Source organism: Kogia breviceps, chromosome 10 (assembly GCF_026419965.1).
Source record: "Kogia breviceps isolate mKogBre1 chromosome 10, mKogBre1 haplotype 1, whole genome shotgun sequence".
Taxonomy (NCBI): domain Eukaryota; kingdom Metazoa; phylum Chordata; class Mammalia; order Artiodactyla; family Physeteridae; genus Kogia; species Kogia breviceps.
The window spans coordinates 95347145-95372136 of NC_081319.1; the positions used below are offsets into that span (position 1 = coordinate 95347145).

The window sequence follows — 24992 nt, forward strand, 5'->3', positions numbered from 1 at the left end:
TGGGAAGATACAAACACCCGTGTTTGCTTTAACATCTTTATTATCCTGAATATAAAAGACAGAAATCCTTTAAGATATAACAGAGTTCTTTATATGTGAAACATTATTTTTTTTACAAGTGAAAAAATAAATACCTCTTGGAATAAAGGCTTATATGCTAATATGTGCCATAAAAAAGTAGAGTTTTAATATCTGACAAAATGTCTGTGCAAAGAAACAAATGCATAAACACATTTACTGCTACATTAAGGCAATATGAAAAGTATACTCAGAAATCTCAGTAAAGTGACAGTGTAGGTTTCTAGCTTTAACTTAGCTAGTATTGCACCCAATAAGGTCATCCAGGTTCCAGACATCCTAGAAAACCAACAAGCTGACCAGGTTCCAAAATGCCCAAATGGGAGTGGAAAACATGATTAAGAATATAGAAACAAAAAACCCCGAAACCCCTCTAAAACATACAGAGGGACAACAAAAAGTTAATACTTAAGCACTTACTACCAAAAAAAAGCTTACAATATCTAGGATACCTACGATAAGGCTGTAAAAGGCTTGATGGCTCAAGCAAAAGCAACCCCACCGGCTGAAGCTGGAGCAGGGTGCGTCGGAGAACTCACGGACCACCCGTACTTTGTACACGGCGAAGCTTCATCTCAGCGAGCAATGCTCTTCCTTGCAAGGAACATGCGCTCCCTTTTCAATCTTAAAATATTCCACCAACTCAAGAGGCCCAAGGAGTGCTGACTACTCCACAGAAATCGTCTAACCAGACTGGTAGCATTTTATAATTGAAAGGCTTGGGGACAGGGTAAGGAGAGGGGGAGGGGGAAAGAATGGGAAACCATCCACATGGAGTGATCTGTTTTCCACCGGTCAGACTGGTTTAAATCTGACAACTTTGTGTCCACTCTAAAAAAGTCCCCGAATCGATTTTTAAATATGTTTGCCTCCCAAGCTTTCTTGAACCAGTTAGAAAAACAGAAATGACATTAAAATGACAACTATCTCTTTAAGAAAAATTTTCCTATTAAAAATGTCCAGAGCTCTGTGACCCGTACAAAAAGAACCAAGTAAATCCTTAAAATGAATTCTTACAAAATTGGCTGCAGGTAGGAAACTTACCTTGGGATACGTTAAGGAGACTTAAACATCATTTTCTAAAAGGTACTCACTTTTGGGCTATGCTGCCACTTAACTGACGTCAAAGATCTTCCTGATTTCTTTACTTGATCATAAAAAAGAAGAAAAGTCCAAGGAATGTGGCTGGGTCCCAGAGCTCTTCCTGGTCACCAACCCGGAGGTGCTGATTCTACGCATGGTACATTTTGGTGGTGAGGAGTAGTCATACTGTTTCTATTCTTCCTTTTTTTTTTTTTTTCCCCCCTCTAAACGTTGCATGGCAGATGGGCGTTGGAGTATTTATTCTCTCCACAATCTATCATGTTTATAGTTTATACCAGTGCAGTTCATGGAGACGTGGCATGTCTGGTAAGAGCACAGCAGATCAGATCACAGTCAGGTTGAGAAGACTGGTGTGGGTCGGCAGGTAGACGTGCTGGACGTGGTCCACCCGTGACCTGCAGACAGGACAGGACTGGAAAAGAGAAGCCGACAGTATGGGTTAGGACACTTCCAAGGATCTGTGTCTTCACTGTTCACCCGTGGTACCTATTACAGTGCTTTTTCTAAATACGTTGTGGTCACAATTATTTCTAGCTTTCCACTGGGAGAGATCTTTGTTTTCTAACAAGTCTGACATTTTATACTTGACAAAGGATTAAAAATAAATACTAGGAAAAAGTATAAATGAATGAAATTAATCGGGTTTTCAGTCAAACTCTAAACAAGGCACCGTGAGTAAAGTGATTACTGAAGACTTCTTGCTGTGCAATGAGGCTGTGGTCCCTACATGGGCTGATTATGAAGTCTGAGGCAAGGATGCAGGAGACCCTCCCGGAGACTGTATCCTTGGCTCAGCTGGCTCAGGGCGCATCACTGGGGGACGCCACGTGGCCAGTGAGCACGGCTGCTCCTAGTGACAGGTCACAGCTCCACACCCCTGGCTGGCCTCCCAGGAAGCATGTCCCTTCCTCAGCCACACGGGGAGCCTCAGGCATGAGAATCAGACTATGTGGATGAAAAAAGGCAAATCCACGACCACTCCTGGGGAAATAACTTGTCTTAGGAGCGTGATCTACTCTAAGGAAGGACCTGGGCATCCTCTTGGCTCATATGTAGCCCTAAAAATAGTTCTGAAATTAGCAGCTTCTGAGGGACTATATGTTATTTAGGGCTAATTTTACATAAAATTACAGTGACAGTCAGCCGACAGTTGTGGGAAATGAAAACAAACTGAAAATATTGTAAAAGGAAATGCAAGGTGCAAGAAAGAAAAAGATACTATGTAAGAGGTGCTTTTATTTTTTCTACTAATACTAAAATTAGTTTGACTTGCTAAGTGAGAGCTAATCCAAGGGGACCTAAGAGGCATAGGCAGTACTAAAAGGAAATTAATCACAGAAAGTTAGGCAACAACCCACCCATGGATAACTGAGAGTTAACTATCACTCAAAACTCTAAGAATTCTTTCCCAAATAATACAAGTAAGTAAAAAAGACCATCCTCCGAAGTGTCAAGAAGCAGAGACAACATGAAAGGGAAGAGAAGGAGGTGACCAGCCCCCAGGAGGCCTGGATTCCAGTGCCCGGCTCAGCCACTAACTAGATGTGGCACCTTGTGAATCTGAACCTCGTATCCAGGACTTGAAAGAAGCCTGTGATTTAGTAATTACATTGGGTATTTTTGTGTTTTTTTTTTGCGGTATGTGGGCCTCTCACTGCTGTGGCCTCTCCCGTTGCGGAGCACAGGCTCCGGACGCGCAGGCTCAGCGGCCATGGCTCACGGGCCCAGCTGCTCCGCGGCATGTGGGATCTTCCCGGACCGGGGCACGAGCCTGCGTCCCCTGCATCGGCAGGCGGACTCTCAACCACTGTGGCACCAGGGAAGCCCGAGTAATTACATTGTTGAAAAGAGTGTGCTAATCCAAACTGTTTCCAAAGGGCAGCACCTTCCAAGTCACAGATACAAAGACCCTCTGGATGGAGATGGACATTCTCCATCTGTGCCTCCACAAGGCAGCACCTGACCCATGCCAGCTGGCTGACCCCTCACCTGGAGCCAGGAGGACCCTCACCTGGGGCCGGGAGGACACTCACCTGGAGCTGGAAACGCCCCCTCACCTGGAGCCAGGAGGACCCCTCACCTGGAACCGGGAGGACCTCCACCTGGAGCCGGAGGACCCTCACCTGGAGCTAGAAATCCCCCTCACCTGGAGCTGGAAAGATCCTCACCTGGAGCTGGGCAGCGCAGCCCTCGCAGCACACAGTGTGGCCGCAGGGGCAGAAGGCTGAGTCGATCTCACCCTCGCAGCACAGCACGCACAGCATGGCCTCCTTGAGCTTGCGCAGCTTCTCCTGGAGGGCCCGGGTCTGCTGGCAGCCGAGGCCCTCGCAGCTGCCGCAGCTCATGCCGCCCTCCGAAGACTTCAGGGGAGAGTTTGGGGGACTGGGGTCACTTCTCGGCACGAGATCCACCACACCCGCGTTGTACAGAGCCCTCCTGGCGTGGTCATACGCCTCCTTGGAGGTTCTTTTAATATCGAAGACATACTTCTTGCCCAGGTTGATGTTTTCGTTCAGAAACAGAGAAGCCAAGTGGCCCTTCAGGTCTCGGCTGTACTGCATCATGACGGCACTGGTCACCGTGTCGCACCTACAGACAGAGATGGAACACCCACCTCAGCACTGACAGGCCTGGGTGTCCCCACGAGCCAGACCTTAAACACTGCTGTGAATAAGGATGCTCGTGGGAGCAGACATTAAATATGCTTGTTTGCGTGCCTGAAAATGAATTCTTCCAGTTTCATAGGTGTCAGGTATTTCAATGATTCTACCTCTATGCTTCTCTAGTGTCTCCAAAGGAAGGACCCCTGATCAGGCAGCTGTGAAGCAGAGGGCACCTCCACCCCCAGGGACAGAACTACAGTCCAAAGCAGCTTATGGCAAGAAAAAGGAAATTTTTCTTTGTAGTCTTGGTTTTATGTTAAAAATTTCTACCAATTTTCCATTCTGCTCCACAATGTGTGTGTCTACTTTAACATAAAAAAAGGGTTGGTTACCTGCCAATTAAACTTCTTAGCTTTTAAAAAACTTTCCAAATATTTGAGTCAAATCACAAGTCTACTTTAAAGCACCCTTGGAAATAAGGCTATCAATACAGTTATCGAGACGTCCTCACTACACAGTGAGGATTCAGGGTAGCAGCTCTCCCCGGAAGGAGAGACGACTAGGGTCATCCTGCAGTAAAAGGGCAAAAGCAGCGGCTGAACAGGCCCCACCGCTCAGTCACCTCGGGGAGGGGGAGCTCAGAGGAAACGGGCTAAGAGATAATCAGTAGAGCGAATCCATGCATCTCACGCTCTCTCCCCCTGCGCGCGCACACACACACGCACGCGCACACACACGCACACACACACAGATGCACATATCCTGAGGGTAAAGCAGGATGATGTTGCGAAGGACCCCACTGCTACAGTAGAAATGAAGGGTTAGAAAACAGCCGATTTCTTAAGCTCTGTACAAGCTTCACTGACACAGTGATACCAAGAACCAAAGGAGCCTTGCTGTCACCTGGAAACCTCAGCATTGTGGCAGACGCTGGGGTTACGGGGTGCACAGGGGTACGTGCCTGTAAAAAGCATGCGTCTCGGTGATGGCTCGGTAGAGCCCGCTGGCTGCCCTGGTGCTGATCATCTTGAACAAGAGCACGATGCTGTTCCCAGACTCCTTGGTGATGGTGAGGTACACGTTCTTCCCTGACTGGGTAGCCATCTGCACGACAGGGTAAGCGATCCTGAAAGGTGGGAAGAGAAAAGTGAGCAAGCCCAGGGGAGACGGGTCACCGTGTGTGTGCTTCTGCAGGGTTCCCATGTGCTCAGGGCCCAGCCATAAAGCCAGACACTCTGCCTGGGACCATCAGATAAGCACTCTGCTCCCTAGGCATAGGGGCTCTTTGAAAAGAAGTTGGAGAGGAGCACTGGAGCAAGTTTTGGAGTGAGTGTGAGAGTGTGTGTGTGTGTGTGTGTGTGTGTGTGTGTGAGAGTGTGTGTGAGTGTGTGTGTGAGTGTGTGTGTGTGTGAAATGAGATTTTTATAGCCGTGGATGACATTTGAAAACTAGTGACTCTGTCACATCAGTACACTTGAGCCTGTATTTTAAAAAAATATTGGAATGGTTATCAAGGCCTGAATAAAATGAATGTACCTACCCAAGACGAAACACATTATTCCTAAAGGCTGACTGTCTAGTAAATCCCTCTCCGTTTCCTATTCTCACCATCAGAGCTACGAAAGTACGTACACACACACGTAGGTCTAAACAAACATTTAAGACTTGGGTTACCTATTAATTGGGCTGAAGTCGTCTTTACAGATTGAGATTCCTTCCGGTCCGACCCCAATGAGCAGTTTCTGGCCCTCGCTGTCCCTCACAGAATGCCATTCTGTGCCGTAGTTTTCCATGGCCGACACGATCTGCAAAACTTGGTATTCAGCCGAAGCCTGGCTGGTCCCCTCCAACTCCTTATGCTTTGCCACAATGCTGCAAGACATCAAAAGGGCAGAGAGGCGTACAGAGAGATTAACTGATGCAGTCTTCCGAGATACATCGGTTATCATTTTTACTAGTGAATTATACTGACACTGTCATTTATGAATCACAAAAGCTCAAAGCTATATTCTATTGATACTTCATTTATTTAGCAAACTTATTGTAAAATACTTTTAAGACACTGTTCAAGATCTCAACTATTAAATAATTAGGAGAAAAAACTATTGGGGATGCCAGACGGGGGTGAATTAAAAGAACTATGGAAAATCTCTAAAAATATACATAAGAAATTTATACGTAGCAACGTCTCATGCCATTTGTCTAGATTTGCTTTCTAAGCTTCATTATAATATAGCATCATATGGGATTGATTAGGTCATTTGCAACTGAAAAATGCAGGATCTATTTTATCTATTGGGGCGGAGAGCCTCCAATACCTTCTTTAAAGGTCCCCACCTCCTGGTATCCATGCCCTCGTGTAACTTCCTTCACTTGCGTGTACGCTGGAGTAATGACTTGCTTCTAATGTACAGAATACAGCCAAAGCGATGTGCTGTCACTCACTTCTGAGATTAAGTTATAAAGAGACTTTGAATCCGTCCTGGGTACTTGCTCTTGCTCTGACTCAACTGCTCGTCCTTGGGAAAGCCAGTCACCACGTCATCAAACAGCCCCCCGCCCCTCCCCCCACCCCCGAAGAGGCCGCCGTGGTGAAGGCACAGGCCAGCCAACAAGCCACCTGAGCCAAACTGGAAGCAGATCCCTCCCTCATCTGAGCCTTCAGATGAGACTGAACCCCACCAGCAGCTTGACTGCAGCCTCCTGAAAGATCTGGAGCCAGAGAACCCAACCGGGCCACGGCCAGATTCCTGACCCAGAGAACTGTGAGATGATGTTGTTGTTTTAAGCCACTGAGTTTTTGGGGGGCAAACCTGTTACCCAGGAATAGATATTAAGACATCTTTGTTAGGTCTCTTGGTTTAATCCTTGCTGGGATGAAGAAAGTGCCGATCAACATGACAGATGTTTTAAGAGATGTGCATTCTTCAAAGGTCAGAGATTTTACAATTCCTGTTAAATAGTATTTTGTATAAGGGCATTTATTTGTGTGGATTATGTTTGGTGTTTGTAAGTTTCTCAAAGAAAAGGCTAAGACTCTTTTGAAAATAGTTGGTTATACTGGGCAATGGTCTAGTCTCAACCTCACAAATCACCTGTATCTATCAGAGTTCGATTTTCTTCGGGAAACTCTCATGAATTTGCTACATCTATGACAATAAACATGAGCCTGAACCGCGGCCTCACCTGTTCAAGGTGGCACTGGAGAGCTCCTTGGCACACAGCTCCTCAGAGCTGTACTTGGCCGTGTTCTGATTATAGTCCCCAAACTTGGTCTGGGCCAGGAGGGCCCTGAGTTCCACTGCTTGCTCTGGTGAACACTGGAGGTGGCCCGCCAGGAGGGCCTCCTTGATATGCAAGAAAAAGATATGCCTGCAAAGCAATGTGAGAGTGAGGTTATGCTGGGGGACTAACTTGGTATCAGACCCAACTGCTTAGCAATCTCATAATCCCATTTAAGTAAGGGAAAGAGAGCAAGGAAGAAAGCTACCTTAAAAAGGCTTACAGTTACAGACTTTTTTTTTTTATCATGAGTAGTAAGGCAAAATAAGTCTAAGGATGAAGTTTCTCTGAAACAAAAAGTCTTAACCCAAACAAAACAAGTCTAACCATGACAAGCTCAGTAACATTCAAGTTACAAAATGTAAAATAATTATATACATGCTTCTGCATTACACTTTTTCAAAGAAATTATCTTAATCAGGAAAACTTTATCCTGATGTGTAATTTTTATCTTAAGAGCCTCACCTTTATTCAAATGATCCTCAAATCTCTAGTTTTAACCCCAACTTCTCTCCTAAAGATCATATTCAAATATCCAAGTGCTAACAGACGTCTCCACTGGATGGTCTTCAGTAGCCCAATTTCACCTTCTTCAAAGCCAAACTTCCTCCCCAAGCCCACTTTTTCTCCCAGTGGAAACCAGAGACTGATTTGTTATTTTTACCACAGACTCACTTCTGACTCTTCATCTTCCTTCTGTCTCTGAAAACTCCTTAAATCCAGTTCCGTTTTGCCCATTTTTACCTCCTCTACCCTACTTGCAGCTCTCAACTGTCAGAGAATTTACAATGTCCTCTAAGCTGATCTCTCTTCTAGACGCTGTGACTCCATCTTCCAAGCTGCTTGCTTCGGATATAAACTTGCTATTTCTCTGCTCAGAATCCCTCAAAGGGTCCCCATTGTTTGCCAAGGATGCACACGGTCAGCGTGAACCCAGGGTTCCTCCACATCTGGCCCCAGATTTCCAGCCACATCTCCGGTCATTCCCTCCAGCCACTATGCCCCAGGAAAGGGACAATTCCTCCTTCTGGAAAAACCAAGCATATTCACGTCCCCACGTCTCTGGTCTTGCTGTTCCCTCTCTCCTGAAGGCCACTCCTCCTGTCCCCGCACTGGGATACCCTTTTGTCTATATCACATGCAAACGATTTATTCCTCTATTATAATATTTGACATGTTCTAACCTCTAGTACATTTAGCTGCACCTAAGCTGACTTCCTAAGTGCCTCTAACATCAGAGAGTTCTATAAATGTATGTAAAACTACACGCTGTCTGCAACTAGCTGATATGCCTATCCTAGTTTCATTCCATCTGAGCCTGTCCTAATTGTATACAACACTGTATTCTACATTTACCAAAAGGTATGTGAGAATTAGAAATCCTGGAAAACTTCAGATATTGTTGCCTGCCAATCCGTGTTGCCTAAGATTCTGAACAGAGTATCTAAACTGTCATAGGCAGACTGGCCTGGATTATGAAATTTGTCTCTGGCAAATGTATAACCTTCCTCTGATGACTCAATACAGCCTCTCAAACATGCTGAAATGCCATACTATTCCTTCTGTTAACAAAGGAATTATGATCATCATTGTAAAGCTCTGAACAGGGTTCCTAAATTCCCCCCTTCAGCTGGATACCCTTATTCCAGTCCTTGAGATGCTTTTATTTATATGCTAGCCTTGTGTCTGACATCCAGGTAGAAGGGATAACGTGAACAATGCAAAAACAGGAGGCAAGGGAACTTGAGGCTAGAGATACAAGGGGGGGCTCTGTTGAGAGTCTCAAAACTTCAGGCTGACAAGAGCCATTAATCCTCCTTTAAGAAATGTTTAAATTCAACATTTTTTGCCTTCTTTAATAATAAAGAAATGTTTAAAATGATCAGACTCTGCCAAACACTGCAGTTTTTTCTTTATTCAAAGCCCCCTATGAAGAAATCACAGTAAGAAAGCATAATAGCACTGGAAGAAGATAAGCATGGTTTTTATTAACCCAAACATCTGCTTGTCTTTAAAGTATTTCTGACATACTGCTAAACTGAGAAGGGGGTCCGTACTGGGGCAAAGAAATAACTACAAAAATAACTTGTTTTAAAATAGCTGAGGGCTGAGGTCTAGCCGTTCCTTAAAATCTTGGTGTTACAACACTGCTTCAGCCCTCAGAAGGCTTTTTAGAGGACTGTTTGGTAAACGTCATCTTGGTTAAGGTACCTCTGTCTCTGCATTCATCAGTGGACATGTTAGTAGGGAACAAAAACCTAAATATATACTTCCATTAAAGAAGAAAGTATGTGCTGAAAGATTTTAAGGGTATCAACCCCCAAACCTAAATATATACTTTCATTAAAGAAGTATGTGCTGAAAGATTTTAAGGGTTTCACCCAAACTAAGTCTTCTCAATTTAATTACTGCTTATGTGAAAGTGTCTTTTAACTTATTTCCTAAGTATTAAGTTAGAGACTAGTTTAGCCTGCAAAGAAGAGTTTCAAAATTGATCCAATTTCCTATTCCAAACTATCCATAACGACTTCTGGACAGACAGCTGCCAAAATCAAAGGCAAAGAAGAAGCAGTAACAAAATATTAACAGGTGGTCAGCAGCCTGAGAGTAATGTGATCCTTTCTCGGTCTGTTGAGTCAGAATTTTTAAAAAGGAGGTGGGGGACAATAGCCTTTTCAACATACTCCACATTCTAGGCTGCATTGCGGTCGACACCCTGTAAGTACAAAAATCCTCCTCCTTATCGTTTACAGAAACTTTCTGGTAGGGCCCTTCCTGCATTTTGCCGTTTCATGGCTATAAAGCAAACGTTTCATTTCAAGTCAACAAATTTGCCACACATCACCACTGTGCCAAGCCCTATGCTGGGGTCCCAGGGTGAATATATCTGATGGCTCCTGTTTCGATGGAAGGTGCAGCCTTTTGGTGTGAAGGAATGTATCCTATCGAAATAACTCTGGCTACAAACTGGCTCTTGGGTGATAAGTTTATGCTCTCCAGGAGAGGAACACATGCAGCGGTGTCAGCAAAGGTCACAGGGGTGGCAGGCCATCAGCAGACTCTATTTAATGTGCTCTTTCGAAGAGAGAGAATGGCAGGGCATGCAGAAACATTTCCACAAGGAATCCAGTGATGGCTCAATAATTAGGGGTGGTTTTCAGTCAACTATTTTCTCCTATTATTTTCTCTCGAACCATCTGGCCTGTAACTGTCTGGCTCATGGATTTCCCCCCCTGCCTTTTGGTAAAGTGGTTAAAAGTTACCAATAATATCAAAATAAGCAGATGTGGTCAAAGAAGTCAGGCCTGCGGTGAATTTTTTTTTTTTTTAACTAAAGATCAAAGGTGGTTGGCCTATCTAATTCAATTTAGGCTACATGCTAGAATCATAAACAGAAAGAAAGCCTTTGGAAAAAATGATTTCTTTGTCTTAAGCAAATGTCTATGAATATGTCGCTCATTTTCTAAACATCCTTTTGGTTGCACCTTGAAATTCATGATTCTTCAAGCTTTACCCAGTTACTAAGAAAACGGATACTTTCAATATATGGATGGGGTTTGGAGCCCCAAAGTGAAACATTCTAGCTAACTCATGTCTTTGCATTTAACGAATTCACACTTGCTGCAGCATTAGGGAAGACTTTAAAAAGGGAGGGGGGGTTAAATATAAGGATATGTCATATTTTAATTTAAAAAAGAGTCACATATCCTTAATAAATTTTTGTTTCAGAGTATGTACTTCAGATTTCCTCTATGTTTAAAATGAATTCCTTTCCATAGCTTTACGGAATGAAGTTAGGTCATTTATCTTTAGAGGACTGTAATCAGAGCACTCTCCTCTAAACCCTGGCTTGTCTCATAAAGAAATCATCTAATAATCAAAGCAGAAATCTCTGCAAACCAATCGGGACTTGTCGATCTGCTGATCACAGTTACTCTCAATTACTGCCCTCCAGTTATCTTCCCAGTTACATAATTTTGAAGAGCTTTTCATGATACAAATATAAAACAACTATCTCCACATTTACTATTAAACTCAAAATTAAGTAACTAACCTAAAACATCTCGAAAATGGCTAAGTAGCTATTTTTAAAAAGTCTCCAGTCCTAATATACTGAACTGAATTTCTCCCCAAGAGACTGACTGAACTTGGCCCTCCATTGTAATGGCTGGTTTGTCCCTCACAGAGCGAGACACCCACTGAGATCACCCGTATGCTGGCCTTAGTCCAATGCGTCATTAAACCACAAGCTCTAACTGCCAAGTTATATTTTAAAAATATCAAGTCACAACAGAATTGCTATAGGTTTGTTTTGTATCTTCAATTCCAGTGAAACAAAAATCAGTTCAAGACAGATCACAGGCCTAAATATAAAAGCTAAAACTGTGACCCTTTTAGAACAAAACATAGGAGAGTATCTTCATGACTTGGAGGTAGGCTCCTCAGGATGCAGTCAGCAAAAACCGTAAAAGAAAAAAGTGGATAAATGAGACTTCACCAAGGTTAAAAACTTCTACTCATCAAAAGGCATCAAAAACACAGGCAAACCACAGGGAAAAAAAAACACTTATAAAACATATATCTGACAAAGGACTAGTATATATTAAGAATTTGTGCAGCTCAAAAATAAAGACAACAGGGCTTCCCTGGTGGCGCAGTGGTTGCGAGTCCACCTGCTGATGCAGGGGACACGGGTTCATGCCCCAGTCCAGAAGATCCCACATGCCACGGAGCGGCTGGGCCTGTGAGCCATGGCCGCTGAGCCTGCGCGTCCGGAGCCTGTGCTCCGCAACGGGAGAGGCCACAACAGTCAGAGGCCCGCGTACTGTAAACAACAACAACAACATAAAAAAAATGCCAGTGACTTGAATAGATACTTTGCAAAAGATGTACAAAAGGCCAATAAGCACATGAAAGTGTCATTAATCAACAGAGATATAGAAATTGAAACCACAATGTGCTACCACTATAAACCCACCTGAAACCTGGCACTGGTCCCCTGTCCATTGTTGACAGGAGTACAGAATGGTACAGTTGCTTCGGGAAAAGGTCTGGCAGTTACTTATAAGCTAAACAATTACCTCCTCTATGACCCAGCTCTTCTATTCTTATTTACTCAAGAGAAATGAAAACACATGTCTACAAAAAAAGACTTGTGCTTGAACGTACATAGCAGCTTTATTCACGATAGCTGGAAAACAGGTGTTCATCAATAGGAGTATGCATAAACAAACAGCAGTACGTTCCTACAGTGGAATACTATCCAACAATAAACAGGAACAAGCCACTGATGTATATATACAACATGATGATGGGTCTCAAAACATTTATGATGAACAAAAGGAGCCAGACACAAAAGAGTACATACTGTGCGATTCCACTGACATGAAGGAGAACAGGCATCACTAAACTATGCTGGAAAAACATACAACCTGGTTGTGGGGTGGCGGGAACGACTGCAGAGAGGCATGAGAGAACTTACTGGAGTGATGGTAATACTTGCTAAGGGTTTTGTTTAAACAGGTACATCCATTTGCCAAAACTCATTAAGTGGTATATTACGATTTAGGCATTTCATCATATATAAATTTTGTATCAAAAGAAGAAAAGGGCTTCCCTGGTGGCGCAGTGGTTGAGAATCTGCCTGCCAATGAAGGGGACATGGGTTCGAGACCTGGTCTGGGAAGATCCCACATGCCACGGAGCAACTGAGTCCATGAGCCACAACTACCGAGCCTGTGCGTCTGGAGCCTGTGCTCCACAACAAGAGAGGCCATGACAGTGAGAGGCCCGCGCACTGCAATGAAGAGTGGCCCCCGCTTGCCACAACTAGAGAAAGCCCTCGCACAGAAACGAAGACCCAACACAGCCAAAAATAAATAAATTAAAATAAATTTAAAAAAAAAAAAAAAGAAGAAAAAAGAACTGTAGGCAAATACTGAGTTCTAGTTAGTGATATGCATACTGAAGTATTTAGGGGGATGTGTACTCACAACTTATTTTGAAAAGCATGAAAAAATAGACTGATGGATGGATAGAGGGATCATTAAGTGAATAAATATGTGATAAGGCAAGTATATTAAACTGTTAATAGTAGGATCTAGGTATTGGGTGTTCACTGTAAAAATTTTCAACTTATCCGTACATTTGAAATTTTTCATAGTAAGAGGTTGAGAAAAGAACACCAGTAAAAATCCCTAGGGTCAAGGTTCAGAATTCAAATGAAGAGCCACACCTAAAATCAACCATCACATCTACCACACTTCATGGAAGGCGTGCAATTGAGAAACCTGTCACAGCCAATAATTACCGAGTCAGGTCTCTATTCAGATTTAAGGAAATCCTTCTCAAAGCCCAAAATGCAAAATGGGAATCACTGATAAATTTGCTTTCTCCTCAGGCTCCAAGGCAAGGCTCCAAGGCAGTTAAAATATAAGGAGGGTACAGGTGAGGGAAATTCCTAATTTCAAAAGTGGTTACAACTCACAGCAGAAAAACACTTGGAAGCATAAAATCTGGACTTCTAACAAATATGATTACTCACAGTAGATAGCTGTCCCTAGGCAAACAACAGTCCGGGCATCTTGTAGTTTAAGAGCATTAACTACAATCTCTTTCTCAACAATTTAGATTAGTGTGGAGGGCTATCAGGTCCAGAAGAGGTCTGGGATCGGGCTGTAGTGGTACACGACTCAGAGAATACATAAACCTGGAAACTGTCCCCACTGGTCACCCTGAATCTGCCCTTTGTGCCATCTAAATATTCAAATTTTATTTATAATGACATTCAAAATGAACAGTTCATTTTGGTTACATAAAAATCAATTTCTCAATGTTCTCTGATATTTCATACATATATATAAGTATCAGAAATTCAGAAAGAGACTGAAGGGGCCCAGGTGGGAGGTCTGTGGCTAAAATAACCATATACCACCACAAACACCCCATCCTCCGAACAGAAAGAAAAACTTAAAAGATAAATAAGAATTCAGAAATGTAATTAATACTTTCTTTGGAAATAATGTACACGTCTGTCTTTACCATTTTTTACTTTCCTGGGACCTATGTTGTATTTGGGCATACAAAAAAAAAAAAAGAGAGAATGTGTCATTCCACTCTTAGGCATGTACTTGATATGAAGAACATAATACTCCTGCAATGCATCCTATGGAATTTACCCATCCTGAATCACACAAAGGTAAATTCTGTAATCAACCTTTACCATCGTGACAATCTTTTCTGTTTTAAATTTATTAAATTTATTTTATTTTTGGCTGCGTTGGGTCTTCGTTGCTGCTCGCTGGCTTTTCTCTAGTTGCGGTGAGCGGGGGCTACTCTTCGCTGCGATGCGTGATGATGTTTTATAAGACTTTGAACGTGATTACAGGCACTGGCTAGGGTCAATGTGATTCAGCTGGGTACTGATTTAAGATTATCACCCCCACCTGCCTATAGTTTGCATGTGGCACTTGCTTTGTGGGTTTCAGGGATGCCGTCTTCCTTCGATTTTCACGTGTCTAAGTAATATTTGTTGAGAAACGGAAAAATTGAGTATAATAAGTAGTCAGGACCTACAGATTGGTTGAAATTAGATAAAGTGAGCCTGCGGCTTGAAAATTATCTGAACTTCATAAAAGGTCCAGGAGCATGGTAGTTCATTCTAGATAAGAACTAACAACCACAATGAACAACCGGCTTGGAATGAGGTAGAGGGGGCGAAGGAAGGAAGGAAGCAAACAAACAGAAGAATGCCAAGCACTGAGCAAAGTCTTAACTGAGAAAAATCACTACAAAACATTTAGTGGTGAGATTTCTTTTAGACATTCTCAAACTTTTCAGGTTATAGAAGCAAACTGGCAAACATTTCAATACCTATAAGAAAATTTATATTATTACAGTATCAGTTAACCCCATTTTTATTTTATTTTATTTTTTTTGCGGTACGCGGGCCTCTCACTGCTGTGGCCTCTCCCGTTGCGGAGCACAGGCTCCGGACGCGCAGGCGCAGCAGCCACGGCTCACGGGCCCAGCTGCTCCGCGGCACGTGGGATCTTCCCGGACCGGGGCACGAACCCGCGTCCCCTGCATCGGCAGGCGGACTCTCAACCACTGCGCCACCAGGGAAGCCCCCATTTTTTTTTTTTTAATTTCCAAGTTCTTAATTCATTGATTCAACAAATATTTACACACCAAGCACTTGCTAGATTCTGGGTATACAAGGTTGATCAGCTCCTTGCTTAATGGAATTTAGATTATTAGAGCGGCTGACAATAAGCAAACTGTCACATAAGTAAATGGAGTGTTACACACTCATTAAATGCTATAAAGGAAAGCTACACGATGTCTTGGGAGAGTTTAGTCTCCTGAGCACGCCTGGAGAAGGTTTGCCCGGGGAGTGATGAGTGAGCTGGGGTCTGAAGTCAAACGCATCACTGCACGCAACTTTTAAGATCCTAATGAGATGCAACGTTCAGGATTATAGCATTTCCATGAACATGTAGTTCAGCACTCACGGAGCCCCTGTATTGGGACTGGTTTCTGGGATAGAGGATTCAGGTGTTGGTGAGTCTTAACCAAGCAGGGTGCCTCTAGCAAAGAACACAGAGCTCTGCTAAAATGTGGCAGTCAGGAGAAACAGAAAGATTTTATTGGGAATGGATGGTATAATTACCATCCCTGAAGACGAAGCATATAATTCTCTAATCTCTGGTTTTGAAAATGTTGACAAAATCTGGTCTGAATTGCTGTGAATAACCGAAAGCCTTTGAAAGGTAATAATTTCAAAGATGATTATGATTTCAGATCTACTTCCAGAATATATTAATTTCACTTTTCCTTTTAATCCATAGCATGGCAAACATCTGCTGAAAACACCTGCTGTTGCCAATCTCTGAAAGGTGCCAGCTGAGTCTAAACAAAACTCTCTGGTTGCTTTCCAGAATTCCCCATTCCAGAGCAAACATAATAATCCAGGTAAAGAATCAAATCTAAAATTAGGCCACATCAGAGGCCAGACTAACTCTATCTACCAATCTAAGCAGACATTGGATATATTTTTTCTCTCTTCAGAGAAATGTATTTAGAAAAAGCATTAGGAAAATAATATGGAGAGGAAGCAGAAGCCAAGAAAAAAAAAATCTACTGCTAGAAGGGATTTAAAGAATCTCTTTCAGGGTTTTCAGTTGGGCTCAAGTCTTGGAAGGCTGTACATGCTGGTGGCAGACTGCTGAGCTGGCCCTAGAACGCAGGGGCTTCTGCCTTTTGCCCCTAGAACTCTCCTCTTACAGACGGGCCTTCCTGCCTGTCATTCTCACAGCAGCTTCCCTAATCTAATGCAAACTAATATATTAACTGCCCCCAGTCAGGCCAGCTCTACTGTGAGCAGGCTGCTTTAATTGTCCACAGAGACAACTTGGCTAGGATATTTCAGCACCATTTAATAAACTGTCCAGACACTTTCCGTGTATTAAATGGAAATGACTTATGGCTTGATCTCATGACTTGACGAAGAGCTGGTAAAATATCACCTCTCATAACTGGACTGGCAAAGCTGAGCTTACTCACTATGTAAACAGATCTATTTTATTTTCATGGCATTTTATATAAATATTTTATAACAAATGATTAAATATCAAAAAGTTTATCAACCAGCTTTATCTTGATAACATAATATTAGGCAAAATAAGTATTTCTGTTCTGTAGTATCATGCCCATAAACACAATGCTAATTGTAACTAAATTCGACCCAGCACAACTACTGATCCTAATGAAAAGGTACAATGCTAATTACAACTCACTTTATCTAGTTATTAAAGCAGAATGCTATATAAACTTTAGGTGGCATTTTCTTAAAATTCTGTATTTATTTCAGACAACCCCACAAAAACAAGTAAAATACACCAATATTTTTAAAGTCAAAATCACATGAATTTTTCAGTATGATTTCAAAAGGAATGAAAATCAATTAAAATTACCTAGTCGAACTAGGTATGTGCAATCTTTGAGTGCTATTAGACATGAATCTCGAGTCAAAGTCAATGGAGTCAATAAAGTAGGAAATTTGATTCCAAGTCTAATTCATAAAATGTTTCTATTTCTTGCATGAATAGAAGGGAGTTGATAATAGTTATTAACTCTATTACAAGAAAGCACAGGTAAAGACTAAGTAGCAAACTGTAAAATCTGTAAAGCATTTATAATACAGATGTACATATTATATTATGACTGCAGCCATTTGTTTTTTTTAAAGATTTTTTTGATATGGACCATTTTTTTAAGTCTTTATTGAAGCTTTTACAATATTGCTTCTGTTTTATGTTTTGGTTTTTTGGCTGCGAGGCATGTGGGATCTAAGCTCCCCGACCAGGGATCAAAGCAGCACCCCTTGCATTGGAAGGGGAAGTCTTAACCACTGGACCGCCAGGGAAGTCCCCCAGTCATTGTTTAAATGATGTACTTGGTCCTCCAAGCTTCTGCAGATTTAAAAAATAAATCTGTGTCATCAAAATAGATTTGAATCTGGAGGCCCTGAAATAACTGCAAAATAATGATAAAGCTACACGATGAAAATTCCAAGATGTTGTTTTATATATATGTGTATTATTTTCTCTTACTCAACTGCAAGTTATCACACTGAAGTGCAAAGTGGAAGCATTCACAAATCCGCTTTAAGTTAAAAAAAATAAAAAACCCAACCTATCCTGATTCATATAGACAGCTAAAACATCCTTAAACATGAAATCACTTGAATATTTTGCAACACATTTTCAGGAGCACTAAGAATTCAATATACTAGCTTCCCTCAGATACAAAACTGAACACTTCTCTCACCATTTAAAGCTCCATAAAAAGGCAAAGGAGAGATTTCAAATTCAAATAAATAGTATTTCAAAATATGTGTCTATACGTCCTTTGGTAAACAACCAAAAAATGACATGTTAAAAACTCTTAAAGGATATGGCTCATTCATCATTACTCACAATTCTCACACTCATTTTATGCGCATGGCAAATTTCCAATCCAAAGGATTATGAAAAACATTAGAACTAAGATCCAAAGTTTACTGTGTTTAAAAGTAGTCAGTTCCCTTTTTCTTTCTTTTTTCTTTTTTTTTTTTTTTTACATGCCACTATAGGATTTAGGTCTCCTGAATTTCAGCAGTAAATATTAAACACCACTTTCCTAGCTTGGCTCATCCTTGAGAAAAGTATTACAGCCAGTCCAGGGGAGAATCCATTTTCTGTTTGAAAAAGGAAACCACATGCTCCAATTGTCTACCACTACTGGTGGCTTCTAGAAGAGATAAAATTAACAATCTGAACTCAACTATCATGTATAACCTATCTGTGGGGTAACGTTTGATTACTACTGGCCTTAAAAGAGTTTTCTGACTAAGTTTTCAAGAAACTGAAAAACTTTTAAAATTCGGACAGAGCTCTTTGCTAAACACTGTAACTTGACACTAGGCTGAAGAAGTTGACCAAGTTTAAGTAACCCAAGAGGAACTGTTTCCTGCTTTCTGTTAGAGCAGTCTGCAATGACCTGTAGTAACACTGCTGGGACAGAGGTTACTATCGGGCAGTAGATGCTGCTATCAGGAAGTCAGTTAGGTCTTTTTTCTTTCTTTCTTTCTTTAATTATTTTTTAATTTTTTTGCGTTGTGGCACTGATCTCAAGTGTTTGTAAGAATTCATCCTTACTCTCCCATTGTCAATAAAAATAAGAAAAACACCAGAAGAGTTGGAAAATGTACCCCAGGCCAATTATGCAGCTCTCTTTTCACCTCAACAAAAGAACTGTGCTATGGAAAACTTCTAAGTTATAACCAACTCACTCTGTATCAAAACAAATTTGCCTGTGAACATCTCTGGGAAGGTGCAGTGGCCCTTCCTAAATGGAATCAAAGGTCTAGTTGACATTGGTTTATTTTAGCGTCACTTTACCTAGTCTGCTCCTGTAAGATGAGATGAGGCTCCACGAAGAACTTGACTCTCAGTTTAAGCCGGTAAGGGGCTAGCCCATCCATCTGCTGGGAGATCCGATTTCTCAGATTTAGCCATAAACTTTCACCTTTGCTACCCGTAAACTGCAGTCCAAAATAATCAACTTCTATAATTCCCAATCGCCTGCACACCTAAAACAAAAATGAATGCAGCGCAGATGAGCAGCGGTCCATTTGGTCAAAGCAAACCCAAAGACTCCATCTGGGTCTAAGATTCCTGCCTATTCCATTAAAAACAACAAAGTTCAACAACGGTGTTACAATTCCCCTTGTCAGCTAAAACAACAGAGTTCTAAGGCTCCAGTGATGCGAAACCACTAGATGTAGTATAGAGGCAGAAAAAGGAGTTCTCAAAATGTAGCCTTCCAGAAAGGCTGAGGATGGGAATCCACGGGGTATTTTCCTTCTTATTCCAATCACTGGAATTCCCTCCACTAGCACAATCTGCACAGCTGATTTGGCAGCTTATTATCTGGACAATTTTAACCATCTGGACTCCAAAAAAGCAAACACATTGAGGAAACACGCCACAAGTGTCAGCTAAGCTTTGCAGGAGGTTTTCCAAACATCTCGGGTCGAGGGGGTTGGAGGGCACAGCGTTTCACTTGAGATCAAATTTTCTGCCACACCACTATGCACTGTTTGGAACCGTTCCTCCTCACTCCTAAGGAAACGCGTGCTTAAAGACAACCGAGGAGTCCACGACCCAAACCTACCGTCCTCTCCTCCCCCGCGAATGGGGAGATGCAAGGAGGTGCATAGGAAATGCTTCTCCATTTGAGAAGCATCAAGAGACAAGGGCACTGCTTGTCTGCCAAGCAACCCGAGGGACCTGCGACCGCCTCCAGCCACCTCATCCCGGGACGCAGGTGGAGCTGCCAGGCCCCGCGGGGACCCGACAGGAGGCATCATTCACACACCTGAGGCAGGTGTGCTGGGCCGCCTTCTTCCGGGAAAGTCCCGGGCTGGGGGGCAAGGGGGCAGGCCCGCTGCGCGTCCCCCGCGCCCTCCACCCCCACCCCACCACGCGCCCCCGGCGCGCCACGAAGGGGCCGCGCGCCCCACGGCCTCGTGGAGGAGGGGGCGCAGGCCGGGCGCCTGGGGCGCACTAACCCCGCCGTCGCCGCTGCGCCGCCGGCCCCCGGCAAGCGGCGCGTCCCGGCGCCACAGCGAGGCCCCTCGGCCTTGGGGAACCGGCCTGGACCCCGCGCCTGGACCCTGGTCCTCACCTGGTTGAGGCAGTCCTCGCCGTTGGCTTTCGCCTCCACCTCCACCTCCATCAGCACCGCGTCCGGCCTCGTCACATAGCACAGCATGGCTGGGGCCGCCGCTGCCGCCACAGCCGCCTCGTCTTTGGTGTGCGCAGGGTTCAGACCCAGCTCCGGGCTCGGCGAGGCTGGCCCTCGGGAGGCTGAAGCCCTGAAGACCACTGCCCTGCGCTCCGCAGCCGCCGCGCCCTCCCCGCCACCCCCTCTCCAGCCCTCCCGCCAGCTGGCTCTCCGGCTCCCGCGGCGGCGCCGCACTCCAGCAGCCCGACTGCCTGCGCCGCAGCGGGGACTTCTCTGATATAGCGGCCCCGCCCCCTTCGGCTGGGGCCCCTGCCAATCACGGGGGCCCCGCCCCTCCGCCGCCGCCCGACCAGCCAATAGCAGCGGCCGCTCGGCCGCCACCCGACTTCCCAGAGCCGGCTGAGTTCCCCCGGCCGCCGGGGAGGTGGTAGCTCGCGGGAGCTGAGCGCTGCGCAAGGAGGCAGGCCCCGGAACGCGCTTGCTACCTCTGCTCGCTGGGAGACGCTGCTCCAAGCCAGCGACCGCCCGGGGCTCCCACGTGGGGTCGCTTTTCTGCCGGGTTTGAATTTACAGTGATTAAACGCCTCCAAGCTACCGCTGTTCTTCAGAAGCCTTGGGTCGCTCCAGTAGCGCGTTTGGGGGGCGGGGTGGTGGTCGTCGTGGTGAAAGCAGATAGCAAAGAGAACAACCCTAAAGCCTGAAAAGAAAATGATGATTTCCCTGGGGTTTGCCTCAATGGGCTGTAGGAAGGCGGAATTTTTGTTCTTTTAGACCTCGTCATTGAGAAAACAAGATATAAGTATAAAAGTTTTTGCTGTCGTTCAGTAAGCCAGGCAGCTTGATCTAGTGGTTTCTCTATGAACCTCTCCAAAGGCTTCTATTTACCCGTTGTGCTGAATCAAAACACCGTACGGCAGTAAGGCCCTCTCTCAGGTTGTCCATCCTATCTCACGTCTTAGCTCATTTTTGATTAAACATTAATGGAGCCCCTGCTCCAATGCCCGTCCCTTCTCTCAGGCAACTAGGTGTTATCCCCACCTTCAGAGTAACGGACTTATCTCGGAATCTCAATAGAAGGTATTAATAATTGAAGGTCTACAAGTCTTCCCTCATTTACCACTTGTTTCTCTTAGTCAACGCGTTACTCAGCCTACCTCTGGTTTCTTTATAGGCAAAGCCAGAGATGTGGGTTTCAGCTTTGGACCGTTGAAAACTGACTTCATCTCTCTGCAGCTCAGTGTTTCAGCAGTCACATGGAGACCACAATCTCTGCCCCGCCTTTCCCCAGCATTGCTGTGAAGAGCAGCAGAGATAATGGTCATAAAAGCACTTGAATGACCCGGTACATGATATATATAAGGAAACCTGTAACGTCAGCTCTGTCACTGCCTGCCTGTGACTTCTGTCCTTATCCGTTTCCCGAAGTTCCAATTATCTCTGTCCTGGTTGTCTTCATTTCTGAAGAAGGAAGAAGGATATTAGAGCAGAAGACTACTGGTTAGGATCCTCCAATAATCTTTCACTAAAGCCGACTCTGGCTAAAACAAAACCAAGTCCTGACCACCAGTGTTGCAGACGGGCATGCGCACTCACATCTTTCTTTGTGTCTTTTAAGAATACACCTCGTGAGGTTGTTTGGCCTGAGGTAACCCAACAGTGTAGCCTACCTGGGTTCTCTGGTGGGGCTAATGGCAGACTCTGGGAGGGCTCACGCCAAGGTGCACTTCCCAGAGCCTCCGCTGCCAGCGTCCCTGTCCCCACAGTGAGCCACAGCCACCCCCTGCCTCATCGGGAGACCCTCCAACACTAGCAGGTCTGCAGGCTGGAGACCCAGGAAATAGTTGATGCTGCAGCAGACTGTCTGAAGGCAGTCTAGAGGCAGATTTCCCTCTTCCTTGAAGACCTCAGCCTTGTTCTCTTAAGACCTTCAACTGACTGGATGAGACCCACTCACATTATGGAAGATAACCTGCTTTACTCAAAGTCCACTGATTTAAATGTTAATCTCAACTAAAAAAAACCCTTCACTGAGACATGTGATGTTTGAGCAAATATCTGGGCATTGTGGCCTACCCAGGTTGACACATAAAATGGGCCATCATGTGTCCAGCCCTTGTCAACTTGGCACCCATATAAATCTCCTTAATCTCCAAATAAAGACAAGAACAAGGTCATAGTTCTGCCTAACATGATACAACCAATCTGCATAAAACCAAAAATGCAGTAACCCTTTCCCCAAAAAAGGAAGCAAAATACTTGGGTGACGTGCACTCTCCCCCTTTATATCCTGTAACTTAAATATTACGATATAAGCTAACAATATTTAGGGGTGGGAGGTGGTACACCTTTCCAATTATAAGATAAGTTCTGATGATGTAGTATATAGCATGACATCTATTGTTATATTGTATTGTATATTTGAAAGTTGCTAAGAGAGTAGATCTTAAAAGTTCTCATCACAAGAAAAAAATTGTAACTATGTGAGGTGATGGATGTTAACTAAACTATTGTGGAAATAATTTCACAATATATACATATATCATATATCAAGTGACTATGTTGTAGACCTTAAACTTATACAATGTTATATGTCAATTACATCTCAATAAAACTGGAAAAAGAATAAAGTTAACAATAACACTTTAAAGAAAAGAATACACCTCATGATATTGCGCTGCTGAAATAGTCCCGCCTTGTATCAGCTCTTGTTCCTCATTCACTTAATTTCAGTTTACTGATCTGGTAAATTTATCTGGGAGATAACATTTGGATAATTGTTATCTAATCTATGTTTAATCTCTAGAAATTTTAGATCCGGGAGAAGAGGTGAGGGGCAAGACAGAGGCCAAGTGTATTGGTTAACATTTTTGTTTACTGAGCAACTAAGCTGGCTTAGCCAACGCCTACTAACCAAAAGTTGGCTAATTTAAGCAAAAGGGAATTTAGTACACAAATTTGGGGAGCTCACAGAGTCAGCAGGGACTAGGCATGAAAATGAATGGAAAGGGAGACATATTGATTGGCCAAGAACAAAAATCAAAAACCAAAACCAAAACAACCAAACACCAAAGGTTTGGGATTTTACCAGGCATGTTTCTTAATACAAGCCCAGATTATGCTTTGGCTATGGGATGGTTGGTAAAGATTCCAGTTGTTTTTGAAATTGAATCACCAGATAAGACTGAAGAGGAGAAGGATTTCTTAAAACAAAACAATGCTAAAAATAGGAAAAAATGGCACTTGGGGAGGGGATAGAAATCATGATGACCAAGAAGAAAAGGAATACTGGCTTCTCTTAGCCTATACAGGAAATAGGAGACCCTAATCTACCTCTCTCTTCCTTGTCTTTCTCTTTCTTTCCTAATTTCTTCCTTGAGTAGAGATATGGAGAGACAGGTTAGTTAGGAATGAGAAGGCTGAGTTTGCTGGTTACTGGGTGAGAAAGCAGATTATGTTCAAAGACCTGGTTCGGGAATAGAAAGCCCACAGTAGAATTGCTTCCTAGAGGATCCCACTGTCTGGTAATGCTAGGAAACGCCTGGAGCCAGTTTCAAGCCTCAGCTGGGTCTAGCTCCAAAATAAGCCTGCACACCCAGGCCTGGAGGTGGTAACTATATTGGATTGAGCTGTGACTGGCAGTTATGGATTAGCCAGAGAGGTGCTACGTGTTACTTGTGTCTGCTATCTTATGCTCTGGATTAGCTATCACCTTTGAAAGATAGCATTAAAATTAACCAGCAAAGTAAAAGGATCAGTTGCATGAAGGTAGATTTTAAAAATAGAAACCATAGCTTAAGTGGCTGTTCAAATACACCCAGACTCCACACTTTTACTCTCTCATATATGAGGGCTCAAGACTGAGCACCAGATAATATTTGTAGGATAAGATGGGATGGTCATCTGGCTGCAAATGGAGTCTGATCTGGCTGGCTGGATACCTCTCCATGTGCATTCCTCTCTAAACACTGCACACACCACTGCAGAAATCCTGTGCTGGGTCAAAGGAAAGGCCCTTTTCCCTCTTTACCTCTCAAACGTTCATTTGTAAGAGCATAGAGGGAAGAACAGTTAGCGACTGCCTAAAACGCTGTCCCTTGGCTTTCACACATTGTTCAAGCTAATTATTCTATCAGCAATGTTTCATCGGGCACAAGTGTGTTAAACTGCGTGGAGTGAGCAGAAATCTCTCATTTGAAATGTTAGACCTGTGAAATTCAGGAGTAGTTTAATTGGATGTTGGCCTACCATCAAAGCAGAGCATCTCATTTCGAAAGTTGGCTGTCTGAAGAGTCAAAGAAGGAATGGAGAGAGAATAGGCAATGCCCGTGTTACAAACTCTGGAACATATTAAGTGGCATTCCTGGGAGAGGTTGGACAAGAAGCCATCTGCATCCATGGGTGAGGGAAAGCAACCGTGTCTCTCCCTATGTGCTTTGATGGATCTGAACCTCAGACCCTAGCCCTCCATCAGAGCCATTTTAGCTACCAGAGCCCAGGGACACAGCAGTCATTAGGTGGGGGTTGTGGGAATTTCTCAGGTTGGCTCAAGCAAAAGATGCTGCCCTTCCTAAAGCCCAGACTTCCAGGAGAAGAAGAGTCTGAGCACATGCACCCCAGTGGTTGGTGTGAATCTGG

The 24992-nt window shown here is 43.7% G+C and overlaps 1 protein-coding gene across 1 annotated transcript; it reads right to left on the reverse strand.

The window, feature by feature from the left end:
* Positions 1-21: 21 nt before the first annotated feature.
* Positions 22-20621, reverse strand: MYLIP (myosin regulatory light chain interacting protein). Its single transcript, XM_059076499.2, has 7 exons — positions 20298-20621; positions 19010-19200; positions 6972-7157; positions 5460-5657; positions 4747-4911; positions 3351-3771; positions 22-1594 (listed from the first exon to the last, which is right to left on the reverse strand). Exons 1-7 carry the CDS (start codon positions 20382-20384, stop codon positions 1505-1507), a joined length of 1338 nt encoding a protein of 445 aa, XP_058932482.1. The 5' UTR covers positions 20385-20621; the 3' UTR covers positions 22-1504.
* Between the last annotated feature and the right edge of the window lie 4371 nt (positions 20622-24992).

Bases quoted from the DNA above. Each gene is read 5' to 3' on its own strand.
- MYLIP (XM_059076499.2), bottom strand. From the start codon at position 20,384: ATGCTGTGCTATGTGACGAGGCCGGACGCGGTGCTGATGGAGGTGGAG. The intron at 19,201-20,297 runs GTGAGGACCAGG...TTTTTGTTTTAG, and splicing joins GCGAGGACTGCCTCAACCAG to GTGTGCAGGCGATTGGGAAT. The intron at 5,658-6,971 runs GTGAGGCCGCGG...GATGTCTTGCAG, and splicing joins TCCAGTGCCACCTTGAACAG to CATTGTGGCAAAGCATAAGG.